This window comes from Prionailurus viverrinus, chromosome E1, assembly GCF_022837055.1.
Source record: "Prionailurus viverrinus isolate Anna chromosome E1, UM_Priviv_1.0, whole genome shotgun sequence".
Taxonomy (NCBI): domain Eukaryota; kingdom Metazoa; phylum Chordata; class Mammalia; order Carnivora; family Felidae; genus Prionailurus; species Prionailurus viverrinus.
In genome coordinates, this window is record NC_062574.1 from 10,237,502 (window position 1) to 10,262,606 (window position 25,105).

Consider the following 25,105-nt stretch of genomic DNA (forward strand, 5'->3'; position numbering starts at 1 on the left):
TCATACTCCCTGTTGAGCCTTTGCTCACATTAGTCAGTGACTGTAAGTGAAGGATCATTTAAGATTTAAACAGTTTATTTTATGAAATAATTGCCTTCTCTCTCACCTTGTGTTTGTAGTCACAGCTGAGCACAAGGGCTTTGTGTAATCACATGTCTGTACAGTCTCTGAATGAAAGGTATTGAATTTGCTTTACCATTCCAGAAAGCACATCTGCATGAAAAAATATTTGTCACTTTTTTATTTAAAATAGTGAATACCCAGAGTGCCTGGGTGGCTTTGTCAGTCTGACTTCGGCTCAGGTCATGATCTCATGGTTCTTGGGTTCAGGCCCTACATCAGGCTCTGTGCTGACAGTGCGGAGTCTGGGATTCCCTCCCTCTCTCTCTCTCTCTCTCTCTCTCTCTCTCTCTGCTCATCCCCAACTCGCTCACACACTCTCTCTCAAAATAAATAAACTTAAAAAACAAAAATGGTGAATACCCAGTCCAGGTTGGATTTGAGGTTTATCTCAAGACCCTTTAATTCATTAAATTTCCTCTAATTTGCTGAAATTTCAAATACATGATATATATGTGAAAAATATGAAGAGGTTGAAATTCAAGTCCTTCATTTAAAATCACCTGGAGAGTGCTCATTTAGTTGCAAGAGTTAAACACAAATCTTTTTTGACCAGTACATTATTTGTGACTGATTTCAGCTTCCAAACAGTTGGTTTACAAGGAAGATTTTAAAAACCAATGTGGGGGCGCCTGGGTGGCGCAGTCGGTTAAGCGTCCGACTTCAGCCAGGTCACGATCTCGCAGCCTTGTGAGTTCGAGCCCCGCGTCAGGCTCTGGGCTGATGGCTCGGAGCCCGGAGCCTGTTTCCGATGCTGTGTCTCCCTCTCTCTCTGCCCCTCCCCCGTTCATGCTCTGTCTTTCTCTGTCCCAAAAATAAAAATAAAAATAAAAATAAAAACCAATGTGGATCCATTCACTTGGGATCTAGAAATTTTTCAGTGTGATTGGATTGACAGTATTGTCTTGAGTAAAAGACACTAATTTGTAAGAAGAAAGTGTTCCAGGGGCACCTGGATGTCTCGGTTGAGTGTCTGACTCTTGGTCTCGGCTCAGATCGTGTCCTCACAGTTCATGAGTTTGAGCCCCACATCGAGCTCCGCGCTGGTACTGTGGAGCCTGCTTGGGATTCTCTCTCTTTCTCTCTCTCTGTCTCTGTCCCTCTCCCTCTCTCTCTCTCCCCCTCCCTCTCCCCCTCCCTCTTTCTCTTTGCCCCTCCCACATTCTCTCTCTCTCAAAATAAACTTTAAAAAAAGAAGAAAATCTCCCATTTTGAGAAATGTGTTTAAAATTAAGAGCTATTATTAATCTTCCTATTGAATTTAATAGGATTGCATTCCATTTATTTATTTATTTATTTATTTATTTATTTATTTTTAAGTAAACTCTACCCCCAACGTAGAGCTCAAACTCCTAACCCCAAGATCGAGAGTCACATGCTCCAGCAACTGAGCCCAGCCAGGTGCCTGTATTATATTTATTTTTTAATTCAACTACTACTTGAGTAAGGAATGCTCTTGGTGTTGGTGAACAATCTACTTCTGGGTCAGATATACATTGACAGAGTAAGCAAAAAATGCAACAGTTGTTGAAATCATTTAGACCCAAAAAGGGCCTGTTAACCTATTTTACCCTATCAGTTTATTTAAATAATTGATTTTATTTCCTAATTTGCCAGAGAAGCCTGAGGTACACAGTCAGGAAAAGTACAAAGATGGAAAGAAGTCTGCACAGTTCATTCAGTAAATAATTTTGTAGTGCCTCTGTGCACTCTTATTCACGGGGCAGGTTAGAACATACAGATCCTGCCATTAAGAAACTTAGAGTCTAATAGTGTATTTTATTGGTAAAAAATGAGTACAAAGAAGAAGTGACTGGTAGCTTTGGAGTAGAGGAAGTATTAGACAGCCTCTGTGGGGTATTGGCCAGCAAGGGCTCTACACTGTCCTCAGGTAGCAAGAAATCAAGACTCTTGATTGTGGCTCAGATCACGATCTCACAGTTCAGGAGATCAAGCCCTGCATCAGGCTCAGGACTGACAGTGCAGAGCCTGCTTGTGATTCTCTCTCTCTCTCTGCCCCTTTCCTGCTTGCACACTCTCCCTCTCTCTCTCAAAATAAATGAATAAACTTTAAAAAAAAAAAAAAAAGAGTAGGTAGAGAACAGACAAGTTCAATTTGGAACATGTTAATTGTGAGATACCGTAGGACAATTTCTAAGTCCATGAATTTTAATGCCCAAGGTCAGGTTTTTTGGTTATTTGCATTTTGAAGGAAGTTAAGGCCACAGGAGGGGATGAGATGCCCCAGAGAAAATCTGTCAAAGGAGAAAAGAAGGCTGGAAATGGGGTCCTGGAGAAGTTCCGTGTTAAAAGGGGAGGGGAGGCACAGAAAGGAGCCAAATTTGTGTGCATTGAAAAGGAGAGAGGGTGTTAAACATGTAGGAGACTGTCACAGTGTGGCTCTTTGGGTTAGCCTGAGAGAGAGCAGTGCACTGGGCAATTCAACAGCCATTTGAGACTTTAGGCCGAGTGTGTAATGTGGCTTTATTGACTGGTTGGCCATAAAGTTTACCTAGACCAGTCTTCAGACTTTTAGCTAATACTAAAAATTATCAAGGGAAAGGATGCAGGTTTTGCACTTTTCATGAATGCTATATATAGTTCTAATCTAGTCGTTGACTTAATCAGTACCTTGCCTAAGAAATAATCTACCAACTGCTTGATTTAAGGCCGAGTTGGAAAGGATCTTATTTGTGTTAAAGAAAGGATAAGCTATGTATTTCATTAATGGAAAAAGTGGCTAGTCTATGTCTTGGTGATTCCTCAGCACCTGAGTACCTACCTATACGAAGATAGGCTTGTGTGTATCTCCTGGGGGGTTGAGGTGTGCTGTGGCCTGGACAGAGCATGGCCATTTAAAACTCTGCTGTTAATCAGCCAATTTATACACACCAGAGATTGAGCATGTGGCAGTGTAATTTTTACTGGAAGCCCTTTTGTATAGGAGCTGGTCTAAAAAATTTGGATATATAACAAGTAGATTGATACCTCCTGATGTACCGCTAGACTCTTATCTAAGGCCAAATCCTAGTCATGGTTTTCTTTTGTTCACTTAATATTAGCTGAAAATCTAACACTAGAGAATAGTTTCTTTTTTTTCTTTTAATGTTTTTATTTTTGAGAGAGAGACAGATCATGAGCAGGGAAAGGGCAGGGAGAGACACAGAATTCTGGGACACAGAATCTGAAACAGGCTTCAGGCTCTGAGCTCTTAGCACAGAACCCGACCTGGGGCTTGAATTCGTGAACCATGAGATCATGACCTGGGCCAAAGTTGGACGCTTAACTGACTGAACCACACAGGTGCCCCGATAATACTTTTCTTTTATTAAGTGAGGAGAATAGAATAAAAGTCCAGAACTCTGAAACAGACTTTCAAAAGTCTTTTGCAAGTTAAATACTTGTTAATGGAGATAATCAATTTTGATTAACGGTAATATTCCTTAATGTTTTAGATGAGATTGTACAAAAAAAGAATATCCATTTCTGGAAATAGCTTTTGAATAAGAGCACCTTTTTAATGTAAAATTGTGCATGAAATATACATTCAATTTTGGTTTTATTTACTAGGATCCATGTTCTCACAAGCTATGAAGAAATGGGTGCAAGGAAATACTGATGAGGTAAATTCTACTTTCAGTGTAAAGAAATTCCTGTTTATAAGTGGCACTTTGTCTAAGTAAAGTTTCAGGTTTTCTCTTTCCTTAGTTCCCACGTTTAAGCAACATGGCACATCATTGCTCCCTTATCCAGGAGGTAACAAGAAAGGGTGGGCCCTTTTTAGTATCTAACAGTTGCCTTGTGGGGTCAGTGCAGGATCTTTTAGTTCAGAGACTCTAGCCACTGAGAAATAGACATACCTCCAAATTTCCATCAACCATCAGGCATCCATAGAAACAAAAAGCTCAAATGTTTCTTTCCTCACTTCTGTTTGCAGAAGAGGAGGCTTGCTTTTTGACTTGTTAAGTACATTGAGAGATGTGAGTGGAAAAAGAAAAATGTTTTGATCATCTAACATGAAAATAGTCATGATGTTGGGTACCCAGTAGCTCACCCTAGAAGACAGTGAACAAATAGCTTGTTAATGTAGCATAGCCAGAGGGTGGCCCAGGTCCTATCACATACAGTTGTGTTTAGAGCACTGATACTGTAAGTCTTAACTTTTCTAATGAATAACCATTATCAACAGTTTGAAATGATTTGTTGTTGTTGTTTTAGGCCCAAGAAGAGCTAGCTTGGAAGATTGCTAAAATGATAGTCAGTGATGTTATGCAACAGGCACAATATGATCAGCCCTTAGAGAGGTCTACAAAGGTAAGAATGACATGTGTTCTGATCTAGCTTGTATAAAAACTGGAAAGAATTAAATTCCAGATATTAAAAAAGGGCATAAGGGAGATTCTGCTTCTGCCTTTGAAGGATTAGCTGCTATAGAAACTGCCCTCTCATCATGAACAACTAGAAAACAAACTAAGTGAAACAACTAGTTCCAGATATTGGACAAAAGGCAGTAGAGGTCTGTAATTCTTGTAATAAGGGTAACATGGAAGTGATCTGTAGCTCACTGCCCAGAAGCAGTTTCCAAAGTGCAGGGAGGGGAGACCTTAATAGAGTTCATAGTGTTGCTGAATTAAGGAGTTAGAAATCAAAGTTTGGATAACCTAAATTGGCTAGAAGTCATAGAGAAGAATACCAGAAAAGGAGCTTCACAGAAAGAAAGCTCCAGAGTTTCTCTCTTTATGAGAGGTCCCTTGAAGGGCTTGGCCAAATACTGATCTATACATATATTGGGTGAAAATGCCCATGGCCATGGAAAAAATAACAGAAATTAATTCCTGAAACATGGGTTAGGAATAGGTCCCACCCCTACTAACCAAGGTCTTGTAATGTACAGGGCATTGGGTAGTTCCTCAGAAACATTATGCCTTACTGCTGGAGCTAAATTAACCCTAGAGTATGGGGCACCTGGGTGGGCTCAGTTGTTTAAGCACTGACCCTTGATTTTAGGCTCTGGTCATGATCTCATGGTTTGTGGGTTCGAGCCTGCATTGGGTTTTGTACTGACAACACGGAGCCTGCTTGGGATTCTCTCTCTCCGCCTCTCTTTCTACCCCTCTTTTGTGCGCACATGAAAGCTCTCTTTCTCTCTCAAAATAGATGAATAATCTTTAAAAATAAAACCAAAAGCTCTAGAGTAAAGCCCCTTAACCAAACTGAAGAGCAACCTTTGAAAGGATCAAACTGCTCTGTAAATAACAACTGCATGACAGGACAAAGGCCAGCCCGCTTTAAAGGAACACAGTAAAATTCAGTACTCAACAGTATAAATATAACAATGTCTGCCATCCACTGCATTACTAGGTATGCAAGGAAGCAGAAAAACTTGACCCACAATCAGAAGAAAAACATAATCTATAGAAACCATACCCAGAAAATTACTGATATAAAAGAACTCAAGAAAAAGGGGAAAAGGAAAGAAAGAATCCATGGGACAAATAGAAGACAAATAGCAAAATAGTAGGTTTAAGTGAAATCCTATTAGTGGTCATAGCAAATGTAAATGGTCTAAATAGTTAAATCAAAAAAAAAATTAATAAATAGTTAAATCGGAGATTGATTAGATAATGGCAGATGCTATCTGTAAGAAGCCTGCTTTAAACATAAAGACTTAAAGTAAAAACAGGATGGAAAAGATATATACCATGCAGGCATTAATAAAAGTAATTTGGACTGCCCATATTACTACAAGTCAGAGTAAACTTCAAAACAAGGAATATTACCAGGCACAAAGTACATTTTACATGATAAAAAGGTCAGTTGATTAAGAAGACGTCAAGAGTCCTAAATGTGGGGGCACCTGGGTGGCTTAGTCGGTTAAGCGTCTGACTTTGGCTGAGGTCATGATCTTGCAGTTTGTGAGTTCGAGCCCTGTGTCGGGCTCTGTGCTGACAGCTTGGAGCCTGGAGCCTGCCTTGGATTCTGTGTCTCCTCTCTCTGTACCCCCCCAGCTTGTGCTTGGTCTATGTCTCTCAAAAAATAAAAAACGTTAAAAAAAAAGAATCCTAAATGTGTATGCATCTAACAACAGAGCTTGAAAACACATAAAGCAAAAGCTGGTAGAACTACAAGGAAAAATACACAGATCCATAATGACTCTTGGAGATTTCAACAGCCCTGTCTCAGTAATAGAACAGTGTTTAGAAGACTCGAATAACAATGTCAACCAACTTGACCTAAGTGACTTGTAGAAAATAATGCATCTCGCAGCGCAGAATACACATTATTTTGGCCTACATATAGAACATTGACTGAGATATACCATATTCTGGGCCATAAAACAAGTTTCAGTACATTTTGAAAGATTGAAATCCTACAATCTGTTTTCTCCTCACAAAGGAATTAAACAAGAAGTCAGAGAAAGATATGTGGAAAATTCCCCAAATATTTGGGAATTAGGTAACATACTTCTAAGTTACCTATTAGTCAAAGAAGAAATCAAAATAGAGGTTAAAAATATTTTGGACTGAATTAAAATGAAAATACAGCATAGTATTTGTGAGATACTGCTAACACAGTTCTTAAAAGGAAATTTATAGCATTAAATGTTTATATTAGACAAGAGTCTCAGTCTTCTACCTGAAACTAAAAAAAATGAGTAAATTAAACCCAAAGAAAGAAGGAAATAATAAAATAAAAAGTGATTATCAATTACATAGAATACAGGCAGATAATAAAGTCAAAAGCTGGCTCTTTATTTATTTATTTTTTAATGTTTATTTATTTTTGAGACAGAGAGAGACAGAGCATGAACAGGGGAGGGTCAGAGAGAGAGGGAGACACAGAATCCAAAGCAGGCTCCAGGCTCTGAGCTGTCAGCACAGGGCCCGATGTGGGGCTCGAACTCACAGACCGTGAGATCATGACCTGAGCCGAAGTCAGACGCTTAACTGACTGAGCCACTCAGGCGCCCCTAAAAGCTGGCTCTTTAAAAAGATCGATTAAATTGATAAACCTTTTTTTTTTTTATCTAATTGAGGGGGGGAAAAAAGATTAGACATGAATCACCAATACAAAGATTGAAAGGGGACATCGCTACAGATCCTAAAGTTATTAAAATGATATTAGTGAACTATTATGAACAACTTTATGCTAATAAGTTCAACAGCTTGAATGAGATGGAGAAATTCCTTGAAATATATAAATTACCAAAACTCAGTAAGAAATGGTAATCTGAATAATGCTGTATCTATTAAATTGAATTTGAGGACTTAAATATATTTATAGTTATGATATTATCATATTGATACATTATATATATGTACATATGTATAAAATATGAGGAACTCAGCAGACAAAAAAATTGTTTTCAAATTAAAAAATGGGCAAAGGACCTGGAAAGATAGGCCAAAAGATACATGAAAAGGTGCTTAATGTCACTAATCATTAGGGAAGCACAAATCATAACCACAGTAAGATATCACCTCACACCTGTTAGAATGACCGTTAGCAAAAAGACAAGCAGTAACAAATGTTAACGAGGATGTAGGAGAAAGGAATCCTTGTGCACTATTGGTGGAAACGTAAATTGGTACAGCCATTATGGGAAACAGTATGTAGGTCCCTCAAAGAACTAAAATTAGAACTATCGTATAGATCTAGCGATACCACTTCTGAGTATATATTTGAAGAAAATGAAATTATTACCTCAAAAAGATATCTGCACCCCATGTTCATTGCATATTTAGAATCCTATGCAAGAATCCTAAATGTGTTACATGGAAGTAACCTAAGTGTTCATTTATGGTTGAATGGATCAAAAAGAATGAAATCCTGCCAGGGCGCTTGGGTGGCTCAGTCGGTTAAGCGTCCGACCTCGGCTCAGGTCATGATCTCGTGGTTTGTGGGTTCAAGCCCTGTGTCAGGCTCTGTGCTGACAGCTCAGAGCCTGGAGCCTGCTTCGGATTCTGTGTCTTCCTCTCTCTCTGCCCCTCCCCTGCTCGTGCTCTGTTACTGTCTGTCTCAAAAATAAGTAAAACATTTTTTAAAAAAAGAATGAAATCCTGCCATTTGTGATGACATGGAGGGACCTTGAGGACATTTTACTAAGTGAAATAAGTCAGACCTATAGAAAGACAAATATTGTGTGATTTCACTTGTATGTGGAATCTGAAAAAGTCAAACTCCTTGAAACAGCAAAAATGGTAGTTGCCAGGGACTTGGGCTGGAGGGGGTAGGGGAAATGAGGAGATGTTGGTCAGAGGGTACAAACTTCGAGTTACAAGATCGATTCGTTCTGGAGAGCTAATGTACAACATGGTGACTATAGTTAACAATAATTGTATTATTTTCTTGAACGTTGCTAATAGAGTAGTTCTTAAGTATTCTTACTATTTTTTTAAAGCTATTTATATGAGGTGATAGATGTAGTAACCACTATATATATCAAATTGTCATGTTATGTACTTTAAACTTAAACAGTATTATGTCCATCATAGCAATAAAATTGGAGGGTAGAGGAGAGAAATTGAATTTCCTTCCCACAAAGAAAACCCCAAGCCCAAAAAATAAAACAGAAATAATACTGATTCTAGACAAAGTTCCAGAAAATTGAAGAAGAGGTAATATTTCCCAACATAGTCTATGAGGCTAGCATTACCTTGACACTAGACAAAGACATTACAAGGAAAAAAAACTACAGGCTAGTATCTCTCATGAACATACATACAAAATCCTTGACAAAAATACAAGGAAACCAATCATCAATATATAAAAAGAGTAGAACACCATGACACGTGGAGTTATCCCAGGAAAGCAGGTTTGCTTTGATATTTGAAAACCAGTTGCTGTTACTCATCATAAAAAGAAAAGCATATGATCATTTTAATAGATGCAGGAAAAGAATTTGACAAAATTCAGCCATTGATGACAAAACTCTCAGAAAACTAGGAACAGAACAGAACGCCCTAAACCTGGTAAAACTGACAGTTAACGTCATTTTTAATGGGGAAAGACTCCATGATTCTAGGAAAAAGGCAAGGACACTTGCACTGGAAGTCCTAGCCAACGCAAAAAGGCAAAGAAGAAAAGACCTATAGATTGTAAAGGAAGGAGTAAAACTGGTTTTCTTTGCAGAAGACCTCATCACTTACATAGAAATTCCTAAGGCTACTTTATCCAGTATGGTAGTGACTAGCCATGTATGCACAATACAGAACATTTCCATTATCACAGAAAGGACTGTTGGATGGTAGTATCTGAAGGAATCTACAAAAAAGCTATTAGAACTAAGGTTAGCAGTGCTAAAGGATATAAGGTTAATATACAAAAATGAAGTACATTTCTATATACTAGCAATTAACAGTTGGAAATCGAAATTTAAAAAACGATACAATCTACAGTAGCATCCCAAAACATGAAATTCTTAGGAATATATTTAATGAAATATGTATAATATTTGTACATTATAAACTATAACTGAGCAGAATTAAAGATTTAAATAAAAACAAATCATGTTTGTGAATCAAAAGACTCAGTGTTGTTAAGGAGCCATTTCTAGGGGGGATGGGTTAGATGGGTGATGGACATTAAGGAGGGCACTTGTTGGGATGAGCATGGTGTTGTGTATACATGATGAATCACTAAATTCTCCTGAAACCATTATTACACTAAATATTAACTAACTTGGATTTAAATAAATTAAAAAAAAAATTTTTTTAAAGGTGCTTTTTCAACCCGGGATAGTGATGGTGGTGGTTGAGGTATAACTGACATATAACATTATATTCTTTTCAGGTGTACAACATAGTGATTCAATATTTGTGTACATTGCAAAATGATCACAATAAGTCCAGTTAACATCATCAGCATACATAGTTAACAGATTTTTTTTTTTTCTTGTGATGGGAACTTTTAAGGTCTGCTCTCTTAGCAGTTTTCAAATATGTAATACAATATTGACTATACTCTCCATTCTGTACAAGATTATCCAAGACTACTGATAGATTCAGTACAATCACAGTAAATATCCCAGCAGGCTTTTTTGTAGAAATTGACAAGATGATTTTAAAATTTATTGGGAGATTTAAAGTAACTAGAATAGCAACAACAACAAGAAACGTGGTGGGGAGGGAGACAAATTGGAAGACTAACACTGCCTAGACACATTTACTGTAAAGCTGCATGATTAAGACAGAGTGATATTAGCATAAGGGTAGACATATAGATTGTTGGAACATGTAGAGAGTGCAGAAGTAAACCCAAATACATGAAGTCAATTGACTTTTGACATATGTGCAAGCTAATCCAATGGTAAAAAGATGGTCTTTTTAGTTTACAGTTTACAGTTACATATATATATCTATGTGGGGGTAGGGTGGGGAGCGAACCTTGTTCCTCATAGCATATACAGAATCAGCTCAAAATGGATCATAGACCTAAATGTCAGAGCTAAAAGTAAAACTCGTAGGAGAAAATCTTTGTGATTTGGGGTTAGGCAAAGATTCCTTAGATCATAACTAAGCATGAGCCATAAAGGAGAAAAAGCGTTAAATTGATCTTTATCAAAAGTAGAAACTTGTACTTGTCAAAAGACACTGTAAAGAAAATGAAAAGGCAGGTTACAGACTGGGAAGTGATATTTGCAAAACAACTGTCTGAGAAAGGGGTTGTATCCACAATATATAAAGAACCCTTAAACTCGATAATAAGCCCGACAATCTGGTATTTTTTAAATGGGCAAAAGATAAACAGACATTCCACCAGAGAAGATATACAGATGGCAGATATTCGCATGCAGATGTGCTCGACATGTTTAGTCATAAGAGCAATGCAAATTAAAGTCACAATGGTACACAACTACAGACGTAATGGAATGGCTAAAATAGACTGACAGGTGAAGGATGTAGAGCAGTTTGAACCCTACCATATTACTGGTGGAAATGCAAACTGCTATAGCCACTTTGAAAAACAATTTGGCAGCCTTTTAAAAAGTGAAATATATACTAGCCAGGTATCTCCTTGGGAAACTCTGATGGCAGATTTTTTTTTAATTTAAGTTTTCTTCTTGGGCTGATCATATTTCCAGAGAAAACACTAGCAGTCTCCAGCCTGGAGGATGAAGGCCAGGCTACCAAGGAGGCAAGTGGGAAAAAGCTAGGGAAGTCTCATTATTCTTATTTATACCTCTCCTTAATCCCCCTCTTTTCAGGACAGAATCCTTGTACTTGGTCGTGTTTGGTGTAGGTCAGCCCAGAGACCCTCTGTCTTACTCTGCTTAGAGAAGAAATCTCAGATTTTTCTGCTGAGATTGGTTTCGGGGCAGGGGCTGGTTGAGCAGAATTGCAGAATAACTGTAGATTACTAACTTCCAAAACAGGCTTTTTAGAAATCCTTGTGTTTGCACCCAGCCCCCATTCCCTTTATGAGACATACTGGTGCCACCAATTCCTGGACTTTGAGGGATTCTGCCTTGTAAATCAGGTTGCTTCTCCACTTTTTCCACTTTCCTTTTAGGATTGAGTCTTTTGGACCAGCTAAGTCATTTACCACTCATACATTTGCTTCCAGCTTCTGCAAGTTTGTTCTGCCTCTTCTCTCACTTTCCCCACTTGTGTGAATTTTTGTTTCTTTTTCTTTTTCTTTTTCTTTTTTTAACTGCTATTTTAGGAAGGCGTGAATTGAATGAGTGTGATCAACTCTCCATCTCTGTCTGGAGGCCCGCAGCTGTAATGGTTAGGAAATTCTGACTTGCCACAAGCTAATACTGTTTCTCAGTAGCTTCTCCAGCTAGTTCTAGTAGTACCCGTGAGAAACCATGCAAGTAACCATTAGAAAGTTGAAGGCAGCCACATAGCGTACCCCCCAGTCCTCTCCTCAAGCCAAACATTCCCAGTTTTTTCAACAGTTTTACTTTCCCTAACTTGAGTTGATCACAGAGACTTAATGCGAGAGGAGAATATCTGCTCGTGTTCATTATGAAGGCATTAAATGACTCCTCTATTATTTATGTTAGCAAAAATCAGGAATCAGAATCAAATACGTTCAGATGACACCCCGTATAACCCACAGTAGTTTGGAGGGCTTGAATTTAAATTTAGGTCCAGCATCACCCTTTCCTTGCCAACTTTTTACTCCAAGCACTGTCATTACCAGAGGTTGGTTTAATTTTGAACTTCACACTGAGCCATTTCACACCAAAGCTCTGTTCACTGTGGCAGATTCCATCCTTTTTTCTGTGTAAGGGTGGTAATTTTTGTCTATCTCCACTGGCTCAGTCAAACCCAAAATAGCAAAGAGCAAGATAAAGGTGTATGAAGTTGTGATTCCCCATCATCGTTGATGATCAAATGTTTGACAACGTGAAAATGTTCTTTTCAACACCATTTTAGAAAGCAGGTGTTTAAAATTGGGGCTTTTTATTTGAGTTGTATGTTCAGATTTTATTACCGTGTGCTTTTCATTTTTAAAATATTACGTCTATTTTGCTATATTTTGTTTTTTAAGCTCGCTAGCCTTCTCTTTGGCTGGCTAAGATGACCATCCTGTGTGTCCTTTAGGGATCAGCAGTGTATTGGTATGGAGAAAGTGCTGGGCCAACAGAACTTCTTCAGTCCACTTTTAGTGAACATGTGGGACCTTCTGCAAGTCGCTTTCCTTTCCAGTCCCCATTTCCTCATCAGTAGATCAGAAAAATTGGACAAGACAGTCTCATAAGATCTCTTTCTGATTCTCATTCTATGATTATATGAATGTGAGCTGCTTCCACGAAGGAGTGCCCAGCCTCTCTCTAGCCTATGTTGATGCCTCTGTGCTCGGAATCGCCTACTCTGCGCGTGTCTATGAAACGTACTTGGGAATGTAACGTGAACTACCTCACGGCATTACTGAGTTATTTCATGTGTATCTGTCCCCAAGACCTTGTCTCCCCGGGATGTTTGTTCCCTCCCCAGAGCTGTGAGTACAGGGGTCTCAGCCTCAAGATCTTGGTCTTAGGAGGCGAGGTCAGAGTTCTTTTTCTCTTTCTGAAGGTGTTGGAGTATTCTGTATTATGGCTCTCCTGATTTAGTGAATCCTCTAAGGATCGTCATTTAAGTTGTTTGGGGTTTTTCCCTGTTACAGACAGTACTTTAATGAATGTCTGTGTATAGAAGTCTTTACCCTCTCTTACAAGTATGCTGTTGGGTTAATTGCTAGAAGCAGAATTACTCTGTCAAAAGGTAGATATTTCGTTCTAATAATCTGGTGCCAGAATGGAAAGATAAAAGCAAATCTGGTTGCCAGTCTAGTCCTGTTGGGTAATGCTGGGGTGAGTTGCTTGACCTTTTTAAAGCTTCCATCCATCCATTCATTCATATGTAAATGAAGGCAGTTCTAGTATTCTGCCTCAAGTGGCTGTGGTCCAATCCTGGCTGTCCTGGATGCTGGTATATAGTAAACACTAGGTTTTGATTCCCTTCTTAATCCGTAATAATGTCACTGGCTGTAGAAATGTACGTTACCTTTTTCTTTTTCTTTTTCTTTTTTCAGCTATGACTCAAGACCTGAGAAAAAGGAAATCTGCTTTTGAAAAATAAGTGAACTTTTTTCCTTTGGTTGGATTCTTCAACACAGCCAATGAAGACAAAGCACTGTATTTCTTTTCACGAATATATCACTGTTGTTCCCAAGAAAGAATGGCAGACAATCCTAGACTTCCATCCTAAGCAGAGTGACATGTAGACATTTGCTGCACATGATGTTCACACAGTGAAAGTCATAAAGAGACAAAGTGGTATTGTTTACATTACTAGAAAACTAATAGCTTTCCAATGGCAATAACCCATTTACGAAAGAATTTTAGCCCACTGGAATAGACAGGGACCACATACTGTGGGAGGCAGACAAGCGCAGAGCGGTTACTCGATGCCCATTCTGTAGCGGTAACCCATCCCTAAAGGTATCATAAAGCAGGTACCAGAAGTGCTTTGCTTTGGCCTCCTAAACCAACAGGTGAGTCAGCCCCTCCGAGAGCCAGGCAGCTCGGGGAGGCAGCGTGGTGCTAGCGGGTTGTTTTCCTTCAGCGGCATTGTGCATTCGCAGAGGCATTAATTTGGAAGGAAGCCAGCTGATAGGTCATCTCAGTGACATTGTCCTTCCCTGCGGTGACAGCATACACTTTTTACACTTTAATTGCTCCTAAAATGCAGTATACTGAAAACCAGGCTCTCCCCTGCTAACAAAAAAGATGAGTCTCCTTTGCTTTGCGCATCAGGACTTGCTCTTCTGGAATACTCCTCCAGGTTACTTCACTTTCCCTTCAGAATACGTGTGGGAAGGAATGTACAGTAGCAGTCACTCCCGTTTCCCCTGTGGTACCTTGAACAAAATGTTTGTTCCCAGACTACGCGGTTTTTGTTTTGTTTCTTCCTTTTTCTTTCTTTTTTTTTTTTTTTTTTTTTTGTAAATTAAGAATATTGACATCAAGGGTTGGGGGCGGGAAGAGCACCCAGCCTCGGCTGCCTCCCCCTTCTCCGCTGTGCAGTTGGTGGCCTTTTTGCTTTCTGTCTTTCGGATAGTAGGCGACCCCCTGCCTGCCCTTCCACTCAGCCGGCTACTGGGTCCGGACCTCGCCGCCGTCAGCAGGCCCGCCCCATTGGCGAGCACACTCCACTGGCCAGACGGTGCCAACGCCTCCTCGCTGCGCGTGACTGTTTGAGGGGAAGGAACGTTCTCTTAGGCGTTACTGCTTTTGCTCAGACTTTGCAAAAAAGAAAACAAAAAAAGAGATATATATACATATATATATAAATATATAATTATTAATCACCTCTGTCCTTGAGAAAGTCTTGAATGAATAGAGATTTTATTCCATTGCAATATTTGATTGTATAGAGGCACACTGTTTCATCGACAGAAGAAGCGAAAGGCTGTGTATAAGTTTTTGGTACTGTGTACCACCACTGTTATTCTTCTAAAGCGAAGTATTCATGTACTTAACCCATATTCTATTTAATTGTGTTTGATTTTAAAAATATATATATATATGAATTATATTTAAAATGGTGTCAACTTTCTGCTTTCAGGGCACTCGTGGCTCTTCTCCTGAAACGTGTTGATTCTTCCAAATATTTCTGTTTGCTTTACAAAAACCCAGACATGAGCCACTCCTGGACTAAGCCCTGTGTTTGGAGTGAATGGCATAGACCTGAGGTTTTATTAGGTGTATTTGCTGTGACTAACTCGTTTTGTTCTTTTAACACAATGTTGCCACCCTTTCACTTTGCTTCAACCTTTAAGTAAGAGAAAAGCAATATAAAGGTCATAGAATAAAATGTGGTTTTGGGTGACTCTTGCTGCCTCTGCATGTTTTGGAATAACAATTTCTGTAAGACTCGAGGCTAATTTAAACTACTGCTTTTAGTTAAGAGTATATATAGTCCTTTGTATACATTTTGTGCTTCCGAGCTAGAGACATCAGTGGTTGGTTGTAAGATTCTTCTACAGAGAAGAGTAGCAAGTTTGAGACTTGGTTACTTTTTTCTGCCCCACCTGCTGTGGGACACAGAGGCAGATTGTGGCCTGAAGTTATTAGGCAGAGTTAATATTTGATGGGAAGTAGATCCTTGGACTTCTTGTAAAATTGGAATGGGATGCGATATAACATTGAGCACACAGTGTGCTCCAGGCTCTATGCAGCGCACCCACAAAATATGCTGCCTCTGCAGGCTCTCATAGGTTCAAGGAATCATTTGAACCCCATCCTTATCATGTTGTTGACATCAACGCAAATCGTTAAGGAAGAAGAGGTGTTAGTAAAGCAGTGGTACCTTCTGTAACTTACCACGTCTTCAATCACTCCTGTAAGATTTGATGAAAAGTGAAAACAGCAAATGTCAGCTGAGTCCAGTGATGAGTGATAAAGCAGGGAGCAACGTTTTGCAGCTTTTTCTCCTTGGGTTTCAGCATTCAGTAGAGCTTTATGAAATGGAGGCAATGTCCATTTCTGGAGCTGTGACTAGTTCAGTAAGAATTTGGAGGGGAAGGTCACTCTGGATTGCAGAAAATTACAATCTTCTTTGTTGTCTTATTTCAGTACAGCTAGCTGAGCACCTGCTGAAGCAGGTGTTATTCTCTCTAATGACACTGTTTGGGGGATACCCGCCTGACTCACGCTGACATGTCTGCACACAGTGACCTTCTCCCTTTCCTCCCTCCCCCACACACCAGTTGATTAGACCAGGGTTGAACTGACCCAAACAGGCCCAAGAAAATTCTTTATCTTAACAGTTTTGCAAGGGGAAAGAGAGAGACCCTCTGGGATTGCAGCTGGTATGGGGCGCTTAGAAAGCGGGGACCCATGAGCTGCACCGCATGACAGTCAGAGAGGCTTAAAATAGAAATACAGAAACATGAGTGCGAGTGGGCCAGAGGGGCCACCCCAGTGGCCTCGAGGACTTGGCTGGCTTCTGGATCTGGTTCTCCATCTTTGCCGTGAACTCTACTAATCCCTCAGGTATCCTTAGAATGCATTTTGGCTTTTCAAAAGTCAGTCTGAAGTGAATTTTTATTACATGCAACCAAAAGGACCTTGACTAAAGTACTGCCAGATTGTTCTAATTACTCATGATCGTGTCCTCAGTGTGTTTGCAAAGTACCACTGAATTCTGGAGCATTCTTCTTTTGTAAATGCTCCTTGGTCATTTTGTGAATTCTCTCAAAATGGAATCCTAAACCAATGGAGCTAAAAGACACTCCCTCATTTATATAGGGAGGAGTTACTCAGGCCTAGGAAAAGGGGAGGTCTAAGTCCCTGTTAGAACTCAGGCCTTCCGGACCAGGGCCTCCTCTTGCTTCCCAACATCCCTCCAAAGGATAAGCACCATCCCCGCTTGTAGCAACTATAATAAACCCAGAAATAGAGGGCATTTTTATCAATGGGTAACATAACTAATAAGCTTCAAATGATGGGAGGGCAGTGATTATCAAAAACAGGTCAATGCTGACCACTTCTACATACAAGGCAAGATGTCTGGCCTTTGGCTGGAGCCATAAGTAGGAGTAAATCCCAGCAAAACCCTCAAGTTTACAACTTAGGAGACCCACACTAAGAGTCACCCTAGGAGGCCACTTACAGATTAGCACTGTGGGCCTTCACGGGGTCTCTGCTTGGGCAGGGTTGAGAGTGGTTCGGAGTCAGAAGTATGGTACTATATGGATCTTGGGCAGGTGGGAGTGGCCACGGAGAGTGTTGGACGGATCAGTGTGAGCAAAAGCCTGGAGGGCATTCATGCTCAGGGAGAGAGAAGTTCATCTGCTTGCTTGCCTATCACACAGGGTAGTGAGTATTTCTGCCTTAGTAATTTTATGCAACTAATTTATCCTCAGCCTGTTCCCTCCAAACTGCCTGCTCTGGCACAGTGAGGGTGTCTGAACTCACCTGGAATAATGAAGCCCCTTGCCGAAGAGTGGTAGCGCACCGCTCCCAGGCACCGCTGCGGCACCTACGGGACTATTCGTGAGCACAGGCTGGGGTAGCTGGGCCCCTGGGGCCTATGTTGGGCAGGCAAGGTGCCTAGAAAAAGTGAGTTTGAGTTCAGCTCCTGGCATTTCCTTTGACTTCAGGTATGAGTCCCCCATCTTGAATGTGCCTTCAGGCTCACCCCTAAATGGTCCCAAGCTAGCCTCTGCCTGCACCACAGCAAGAGGCCTCTGCGCCATGCCCCTCGAGGACAGGCCCTCGCCGAACAGTGCCAGCCTCCACACTATGTGTAGCTCTGAGTGGCGGGCCCAGTCTTGTGTGCTCATCAGAACCCAGCGGGCTCCACCCAGACCCTAGATTTCCTCATCTTGACAAACAACCTTCGTTCCTTCTAATGACAGAGCCCCTGTTAGCAAATGTTCGCGAAGTTAGAAGCATTTTAACGCCTACTAAGTGCCAGGCACTATTTACAGTGCAGGGACAGGGGAATAAAACAAACTTGTGAGCCCCCTGCCACTTCCATTGTACCGAGGAAGTGATAAGAAGCTGGAAGCTTCCGTCTATACTGTGTGCTGGGATTTTTTGACTCAAGATTGCCTTTTGAGCCTATGATTTAACACCCTTTCCTTACAAAGCCCTGCAGGAAGTCACTAGGCTTCCCCAACCCATAAAAGACACCCACAGGCTGAAGGGGGCCCAACGAGGGGTCGCTCTGCCACGGAGCACCGGGCTGACAACAAGGAGTGGGCACCTTGACGTCTGAGGCCATCAAACAAGTCTAAGTAGGGTAGGCTTAGCAGAGGCCAAAGGATCAGTCTGAGCCCCATGGGGCTCTGTGCAGAGTTTCGGGAACTGAATTCTTAGAAACAGAAACACAAAAGCTAGTGTAAAGTCATCACATGCACGTGATATAAAATCCCAGCCTTGGAAGAGCCTACTGAGCCGACTCCAAGAGGTAGTCTGCTCGTTCTGAGTTCGACTTTAACGATAATGACAGTAACCGGCACAAGCAAATGTGCCTACACTGTGCCAGGCGCTGGTAAGGTAAGTGCCTACTTGCCCTTGTATGAGGGGGGCGGAGGCTTCAGAGGTGGAAGAAGCGAGTCCAGGCGGTGAGACTGCCCGCTTCCCCACCGCTCTGCCCCCCTGTAAATCGTCACGGGCTCTTCTCTCATTGTGCTGCTGTTGCTTCGTGCTGACGAAAGCCTGGCATAGATGCTCTAGGAAAACGGGATCGTGGCTTTAAAATGGAAAACACTCCATCCGTTACCTGAAAGCAGTAGTTAAACTGTCACGTGCATCAGGATCCCCCGGAGAACTTGTTAAAGACATGGATTTCTGGGCCTAACCCCGTGTCTGATTTAGTAGGTCTGGGGCAAGGGCTGAGGATTCGCATTTTTAACACATTCCTAGATGACGCTATTCTGCTCTGGAGACCAGACGTTTGACTTTGGAGAGTCACTGCCTTTAAGTCTTTTCCTGTAAATTGGGAACTGAGTGTTTTCATTCCGTTATTGGAAATGCCCGTGCTATGCAGAAACGCAATTTGAGTCTTTGTTACTCATGATTCGCCAAAACAAGCACACGCATCTCTTAGTGCTTTCAGATGTCGGAGCCAAGCACACCCAAACGCCACCCCACTGTCTCAGCCACTGGGCAGGTCTGAGACCATGGAGGCAAGTCTCCCCCTGGGGGTAAGGCCATAGGCTAGTCTCAGCCCCCATGGTCTTGAGCTCCCACCCCTGCCCCGCCATGCGCTGTGCCTCTGCTGGGGACAGTGCACCTGACATGCTCCCTTAGGGCTGAGCCTGAGCTGGCATCCCACCCAAGGTGCACAATCCCTGTCTGGTCCATTTTCTTCCAGTTCTTCCCCCAGGTCCTTGATGCCGACTGCCCTCTGAGGTCTTGACCATGACTTTCCTGACCTGTCTCTCCCTTGCTGCCCTCGTTGTCAAGTCCCTCCCGTAGGACACTGGTACCTTGTTCATCCTTTCTTCCCCTCTTCACCTCCCTCCTCCCCATTTCTTCCTTCAGCACATATTTCCTGAGGACTCGTTATATGCCTGTTCCAGTTACTGGGGGTACAAGCAGTACCCCTCCTTGCAGCCTAGAAGACAGTGGTAATTCATGTGATGAGTGTTACGGGAGAGAGAGCGGGGCATCTGTCGGGGCAGTCTAGGCAGACCCCTCTTTGTGAGCCACAGACTTCCTGATCATCTCCGTCTTCCTCCAGAACATGTGCATTCTGCACGTATCTCTTTCCTCAAGATACTGTTTCTTCCCAGTCCCAACACATGCAGGCCACTCCTCCCCCTTAACCCCACAACTGGACCACGACTTCATGTTGGCATGGTTCACGACTGCCCGCTGCTGGCCAGGGCTGTGTCCGTATCCTTGTTCCACATCCCCCATTGCCACATGGGGACGCTGTGCTCTCATCTCTGCCACCTGCCCAGCTCCAGAACACTCCTGGCTATCTTTCTCCACGTGTTTGGCTCATCACCGCATCATTCCCACCCCAAGAAACCACTGTCCATGATGATGACCCAGCCAGCAACCCAGCTCAGAGTTCTTTGGCCTTCCTCGTTCTCAAGAACATATTTTACTCTTCAGTCACACCCATAACTAGATTTTGTCACCTCCTGTCAACTGCTCTACCTCTGGTTTCCCCTCACATTTTAGCCCACCCTAATCCCAAACGGTGCAAGTACAGTTCTAGATTCCTCCCATTGGGATGCGTGAAAAGGGGGCGGGGTGGGGGGGAGGGGGAAGAAACCTAGTAAGTATCCCAGAGGGGTATGCCCTCACTATTATAAGAGTTAGGTTTTGTAAACCAGCCTTTCAAAGAGCAATTTCAGAAGCAATAAGTGACTACTGTCGTTGTAAGGATTACAAACCTGCGCCTACACGATAAGTGGGGGGTGGGGCAAGAACTGCCCTCACGTGGTGACTTGGATCAAACTTTCCAATGACGATGTCAGATAAATATTTTAAAAAGCTGCAGCTCAAACAGCTTGGATGCAGTTGAAGGATATGTTCTTCAAGACACTGGCTCTGGATATGACGAAGACGTTGATGTCCAAGATGCATGTAGAGAGTTGGAATAAAATTGTTACTTGAAATGTAAGAATGGGGGGAGCAATATTTTGTATTACCGTATTATTGTATATAATGTTATTTTAAATATGCATGTGTAACTAAATAAATTAGATATTATGATTAGACATCTGACTCTTTCATCAACATTCCTAAAAGTTTAAATATCCGGATTGACCCCTTGATTTTTAACCATCTTTTCCTTAGGAAAATAGGGATTTGCCTTAAATCTAAGATCACCTATATCAGTAATGAACTCCCAAGTTCCTTAATTAGCATTTAACATACTGACTGACCTAGCTGCCTAGATCTTGGAACACTAGACTTTATTTCTTTTAATTTTTACTTTTAAATATTTGTTTTTGAGAGAGAGCACAAGTGGGGGAGGGGCAGAAAGCGAGGAAGACGCAGAATCCGAAGCAGGCTTCGGGTTCTGAGCTGTTAGCACAGAACTAACTCGATGTGGGGCTCGAACCCACAAACAGTGAGATCACGATCTGAGCCAAAGTTGGACGCTCCACACTAGAATTTAAACCACACCTACCCCTTTCTATCCTTTGTTCAGTGGGCTTTTACCCCTCTGAGCCCGTGCCTTTGCTCAAGCAACGCCTACAACTTAAAATGCCCTTCTCTAAACTCCACATAAAGAAGTCCTCATTTCTGAAGGCTGGCTCCCTTCCTCCCTTGCCTCCTCCTCTAGAAACCTTCCCTGATGCCCTGTCCGTCTGAGTTGCTCTGAGCACATCCTCACACACCATCCAATGTGGTGTCATGGGGGGTTGGTTCTGGGCCTGTCTCACCAGATGTGAGGAAGCTCTTCCCAGGAAAGGCCTGGGGTTGACCCCGAGGAGCATGGCTCAGGAGATGCTGGGGGGTGGGGGGCTTGCTCTAAATGAATCAGGCCCAGCTAATGGTCTTCCAGGCCTATGTGCACAGATTCAGAACCAAGTCTTCCTGTGCCTTAGGGGCTAAAGGGGGTCTCTGCTCCTGGCAAGAGGTTGATGTTGGGATGTCTTACACTCATCCAGCAATTCATAAGGTCTGACTTACAGACGCCTGACTGTCCTGAGACCCTTCCAGGAGGTCTACATGGTCAAAATTATGTATCATAATAACACTAAAGACGTTAATCGCCCTTTGCACCGTGTGGATATTTGCACTGATAATGCAGAAACAATGGTGAAACTTCTGGAATCTTAGCAGGAATCTAGACAGTGACACTAAACTACCAGCGGTCATTGTATTCTTCACCACTGTGTGACTTGTCATTTAAAAAAAAAAAGCCAGTTTCCCATAAGAATGTCCTTGGCGAAGCAGAAACAATTATTAGTTTTATTAAATCTCAAACACATGTTTTTCAATCGCATGTGGGACAAAATGGGAAGCACGCATAAAGCACTTCTGCACGGTGACTATGACCGTGGCCTGCAGGACAAGCACTTAGGCAATCGTGCGACTTGTTAGCAGAACTGGCCGCTGTGGTCATGGAATATGTGAAAGACCAGACAAGCTGGTTATTCAGACTTGGGTGTTTATTTTTTTTTTTCAAATATTTATTTATTTTGAAAGAGAGAGCACATGTGCACACACACACACACACGATTAGAGAAGGGGCAGAGAGAGAGGGAGAATCCCAAGTAAGCTCTGTGTCAGCAGCTCAGAGCCTGACCTGGGGCTCGAACTCACAAACCATGAGATCATGACCTGAGCTGAAACCAAGAGTCTGACACCCAACAGACTCAGCCACCCAGGCGCCCCCAGAGACTTGGGCATTTAAAAGGCATTTTCTCGGGCTCTGTGCTGACAGCTCAGAGCCTGGAGCCTGTTTCAGATTCTGTGTCTCTCTCTCTGCCCCCTACCCCACCCCCCCCCACTCATGCTCTGCCTCTCTCTCAAAAAAATAAATAAACCTTAAAAAACATTTTTTAGGGGCGCCTGCGTGGCTCAGTCGGTTAAGCGTCCGACTTCAGCTCAGGTCACGATCTCGCAGTCTGTGAGTTCGAGCCCCGCGTTGGGCTCTAGGCTGACAGCTCAGAGCCTGGAGCCTGCTTCCAATTCTGTGTCTCCCTCTCTCTCTGCCCCTCCCCCCTTCATGCTCTGTCTCTCTTTGTCTCAAAAATAAATAAACGTTTAAAAAAATAAAAATTAAAAAAAACATTTTTTAATACATAAAAGGTATTTTCTGGAAAATGAATGAAGCAAGCCTTTAGGGCTTTGAGAAGACAACACTGACAGTATTTATTGCCAAGGATAAAATTTGAGTTTTCAAGCAAAATTTAGACTTTTGGAAAACCAATATTAACCACTGTGAACTTGATAGCTCACAATAGAAAGGACATTTCTATTGAGAGCTGATTAACAGATGTGATTTAAAAAAAATTTTTTTTAATGTTTACTTATTTTTGAGAGAGAGAGAGAGAGAGAGAGAGAGAGAGCATGAGTGGGGGAGGGGCAGAGAGAGAGGGAGACACAGAATCTGAAACAGGCTCCAGGCTCTGAGCTGTCAGCACAGAGCCCGGTGTGGGGCTCGAACTCACAAACCTTGAGATCATGACCTGAACCAAAGTCGGATGCTTAACTGACTGAGCCACCCAGGCACCCCTGATTTTTTTTTTTTTTTTTGATCCTGTGTGGTGAAATGTGCCAACATTTGGAAGATCTGGATAACCCAATGAACCAACATTTTCCAAATGACGAATGCGTGAGGCACAGAAGCATGCATAGGTCAAAGATTCAAAGGGCAAGATCCACCAGGAGAGTGAGAAGGGGTTCTGAGAGGGAGAAGTTTGAGAACTGCCCTACCTGCCCAACCTCTGGCTAGTCGCAGAAGCCGCACCAGGGAGGCCAGAGCTCATCTGCCCCGTGCTACTTGCATGAAAAAGATCCAATTCCCTGTTGTGCTGCCTCTTTGCTGTGGGATCTTCAGTATTTCCCTCACTTCTCTGGGCCCCTGTAGAAATGGAGATGATTGTTCTTCAGCAACTGGTGGTGGCAGAGGAGGAAGCTCATCGGTTCGAGAGATATTTGGCAATGCAATCAAAAGGTGCTGCTGATGTATTATGAAGAAGAGGGCGAAGTGCTGGGTTTCTTTAGAGTATTACAAGGAAAGACCCCCTCCAATAATCTTACTTCCAAGGCCGCTCTCAGAGTGCAGACCTAGTACTTTGTGCGGGCCCTCGGTTCCTCATTAGAGGCGTCTCTGATCGTGAGGACTTACTTGAGTTGTGTAATTGCCGGCCCTGGAAAAAGGAGCTTTCCTTCTTCTCTCCCCACTGTGGAGAACTGCTGATCTGATAGCTTCGCCCAGCTCAACAGGAAGTGAACATTCTGTCCCGACCGCAGGGCCCAGAGCAATCTCTTCTGCCTGCCTGAGGTCAGCCACAGAGCTGACATGCCAGGCCGCTGGGGAAGGAGGCTCGGAGAGACTGTGTGCCCTCAGCACTGCTTTGATGGGGAGCGGGGGCATTGGGAGCAGCTGGCTGTCCCGCTGACCTCCCTAAAGGCTTTGCAAGGGGAGCCTCCTCTAGAGAATTCACACGAACCTGACTGCACGAGCATCCGGAGGTGAGGGCGAGAGATTCTCTCAAGAACAGTTCACTGTATTATTTTTTTAATTTTTAAAAAAAATTTTTTTTAACATTTCTTTATTTTTGAGACAGAGAGAGACAGAGCATGAGCAGGGGAGGGTCAGAGAGACAGGGAGACACAGAACCTGAAACATGCTCCAGGCTCTCAGCTGTCAGCACAGAGCCCAACGCGGGGCTCAAACTCACAAACCGCGAGATCATGACCTCAACCGAAGTCGGACGCTTAACCGACTGAGCCACCCGGGCGCCCCTAGAACAGTTCACTTTAATCTAATTCCCAGAGGCTGTGACACAGAAATATACACCAGAGGACAGGTTTATTGATTTATTAGAAAAGGTTCAGGGGTGCCTGGGTGGCTCAGTCGGTTAAGCCTCTGATTCTTGATATTGGCTCAGGTCATGATCTCACATTTGTGGGTTTCAACCCCCCCATCTGCTTGGGATTCTCTCTCTCTCTCTCTCTCTCTCTCTCTCTCTCCCTCCCTCTCTCTGCCCCTCCTCTGCTGTCTCTCTCTTGCTCTCTCTCTCTCTCAAAATAAATAAATATTAAAAAAAAAGAAAAAGTTCAGGATACCTGGGTGGCTCAGTCAGGTGAGTGTATGACTTCTGCTCAGGTCATGATCTCAAGGTTCGTGAGTTCGAGCCCCACATCTGCTTTCAGTGCAGATCCCACTTTGGACCCTCTGTCCTCATGGCTTCCCCGCCCCCCCACCCCCCCACCCCCCCACCCCCCCCACCCCCCCCACCCCCCCCACCCCCCGCCGCCGCCTCTCCCGTTTGGGCTCTTTCTCTTTCAAAAATAAAAAAAATAAAAATAAACATTAAAAACTTAAAAAAAAAAAAGAAA

At 42.5% G+C, this 25,105-nt stretch overlaps 1 protein-coding gene across 3 annotated transcripts in view; it reads left to right on the plus strand.

Annotated features, from left to right (window-relative positions):
- The window catches only part of AKAP10 (A-kinase anchoring protein 10), an 83,375-nt gene extending 62,565 nt beyond the window's left edge, over positions 1 to 20,810 (plus strand). The window contains exons 13-16 of one of the 3 annotated variants that reach the window (XR_007146813.1): positions 3,691 to 3,743; positions 4,339 to 4,434; positions 13,645 to 14,835; positions 20,799 to 20,810. Coding sequence is in view for 1 of the 3 variants with exons in the window: in XM_047832580.1 (XP_047688536.1) it covers positions 3,691 to 3,743; positions 4,339 to 4,434; positions 13,645 to 13,650 (155 nt within the window). In the remaining 2 variants the exon portion in view is untranslated. Of the gene's footprint in view, positions 1 to 3,690; positions 3,744 to 4,338; positions 4,435 to 13,644; positions 15,157 to 20,798 lie in introns of those variants that run through there. The other 2 variants (XR_007146814.1, XM_047832580.1) reach the window with 2 other exon arrangements.
- Positions 20,811 to 25,105: the final 4,295 nt, after the last annotated feature.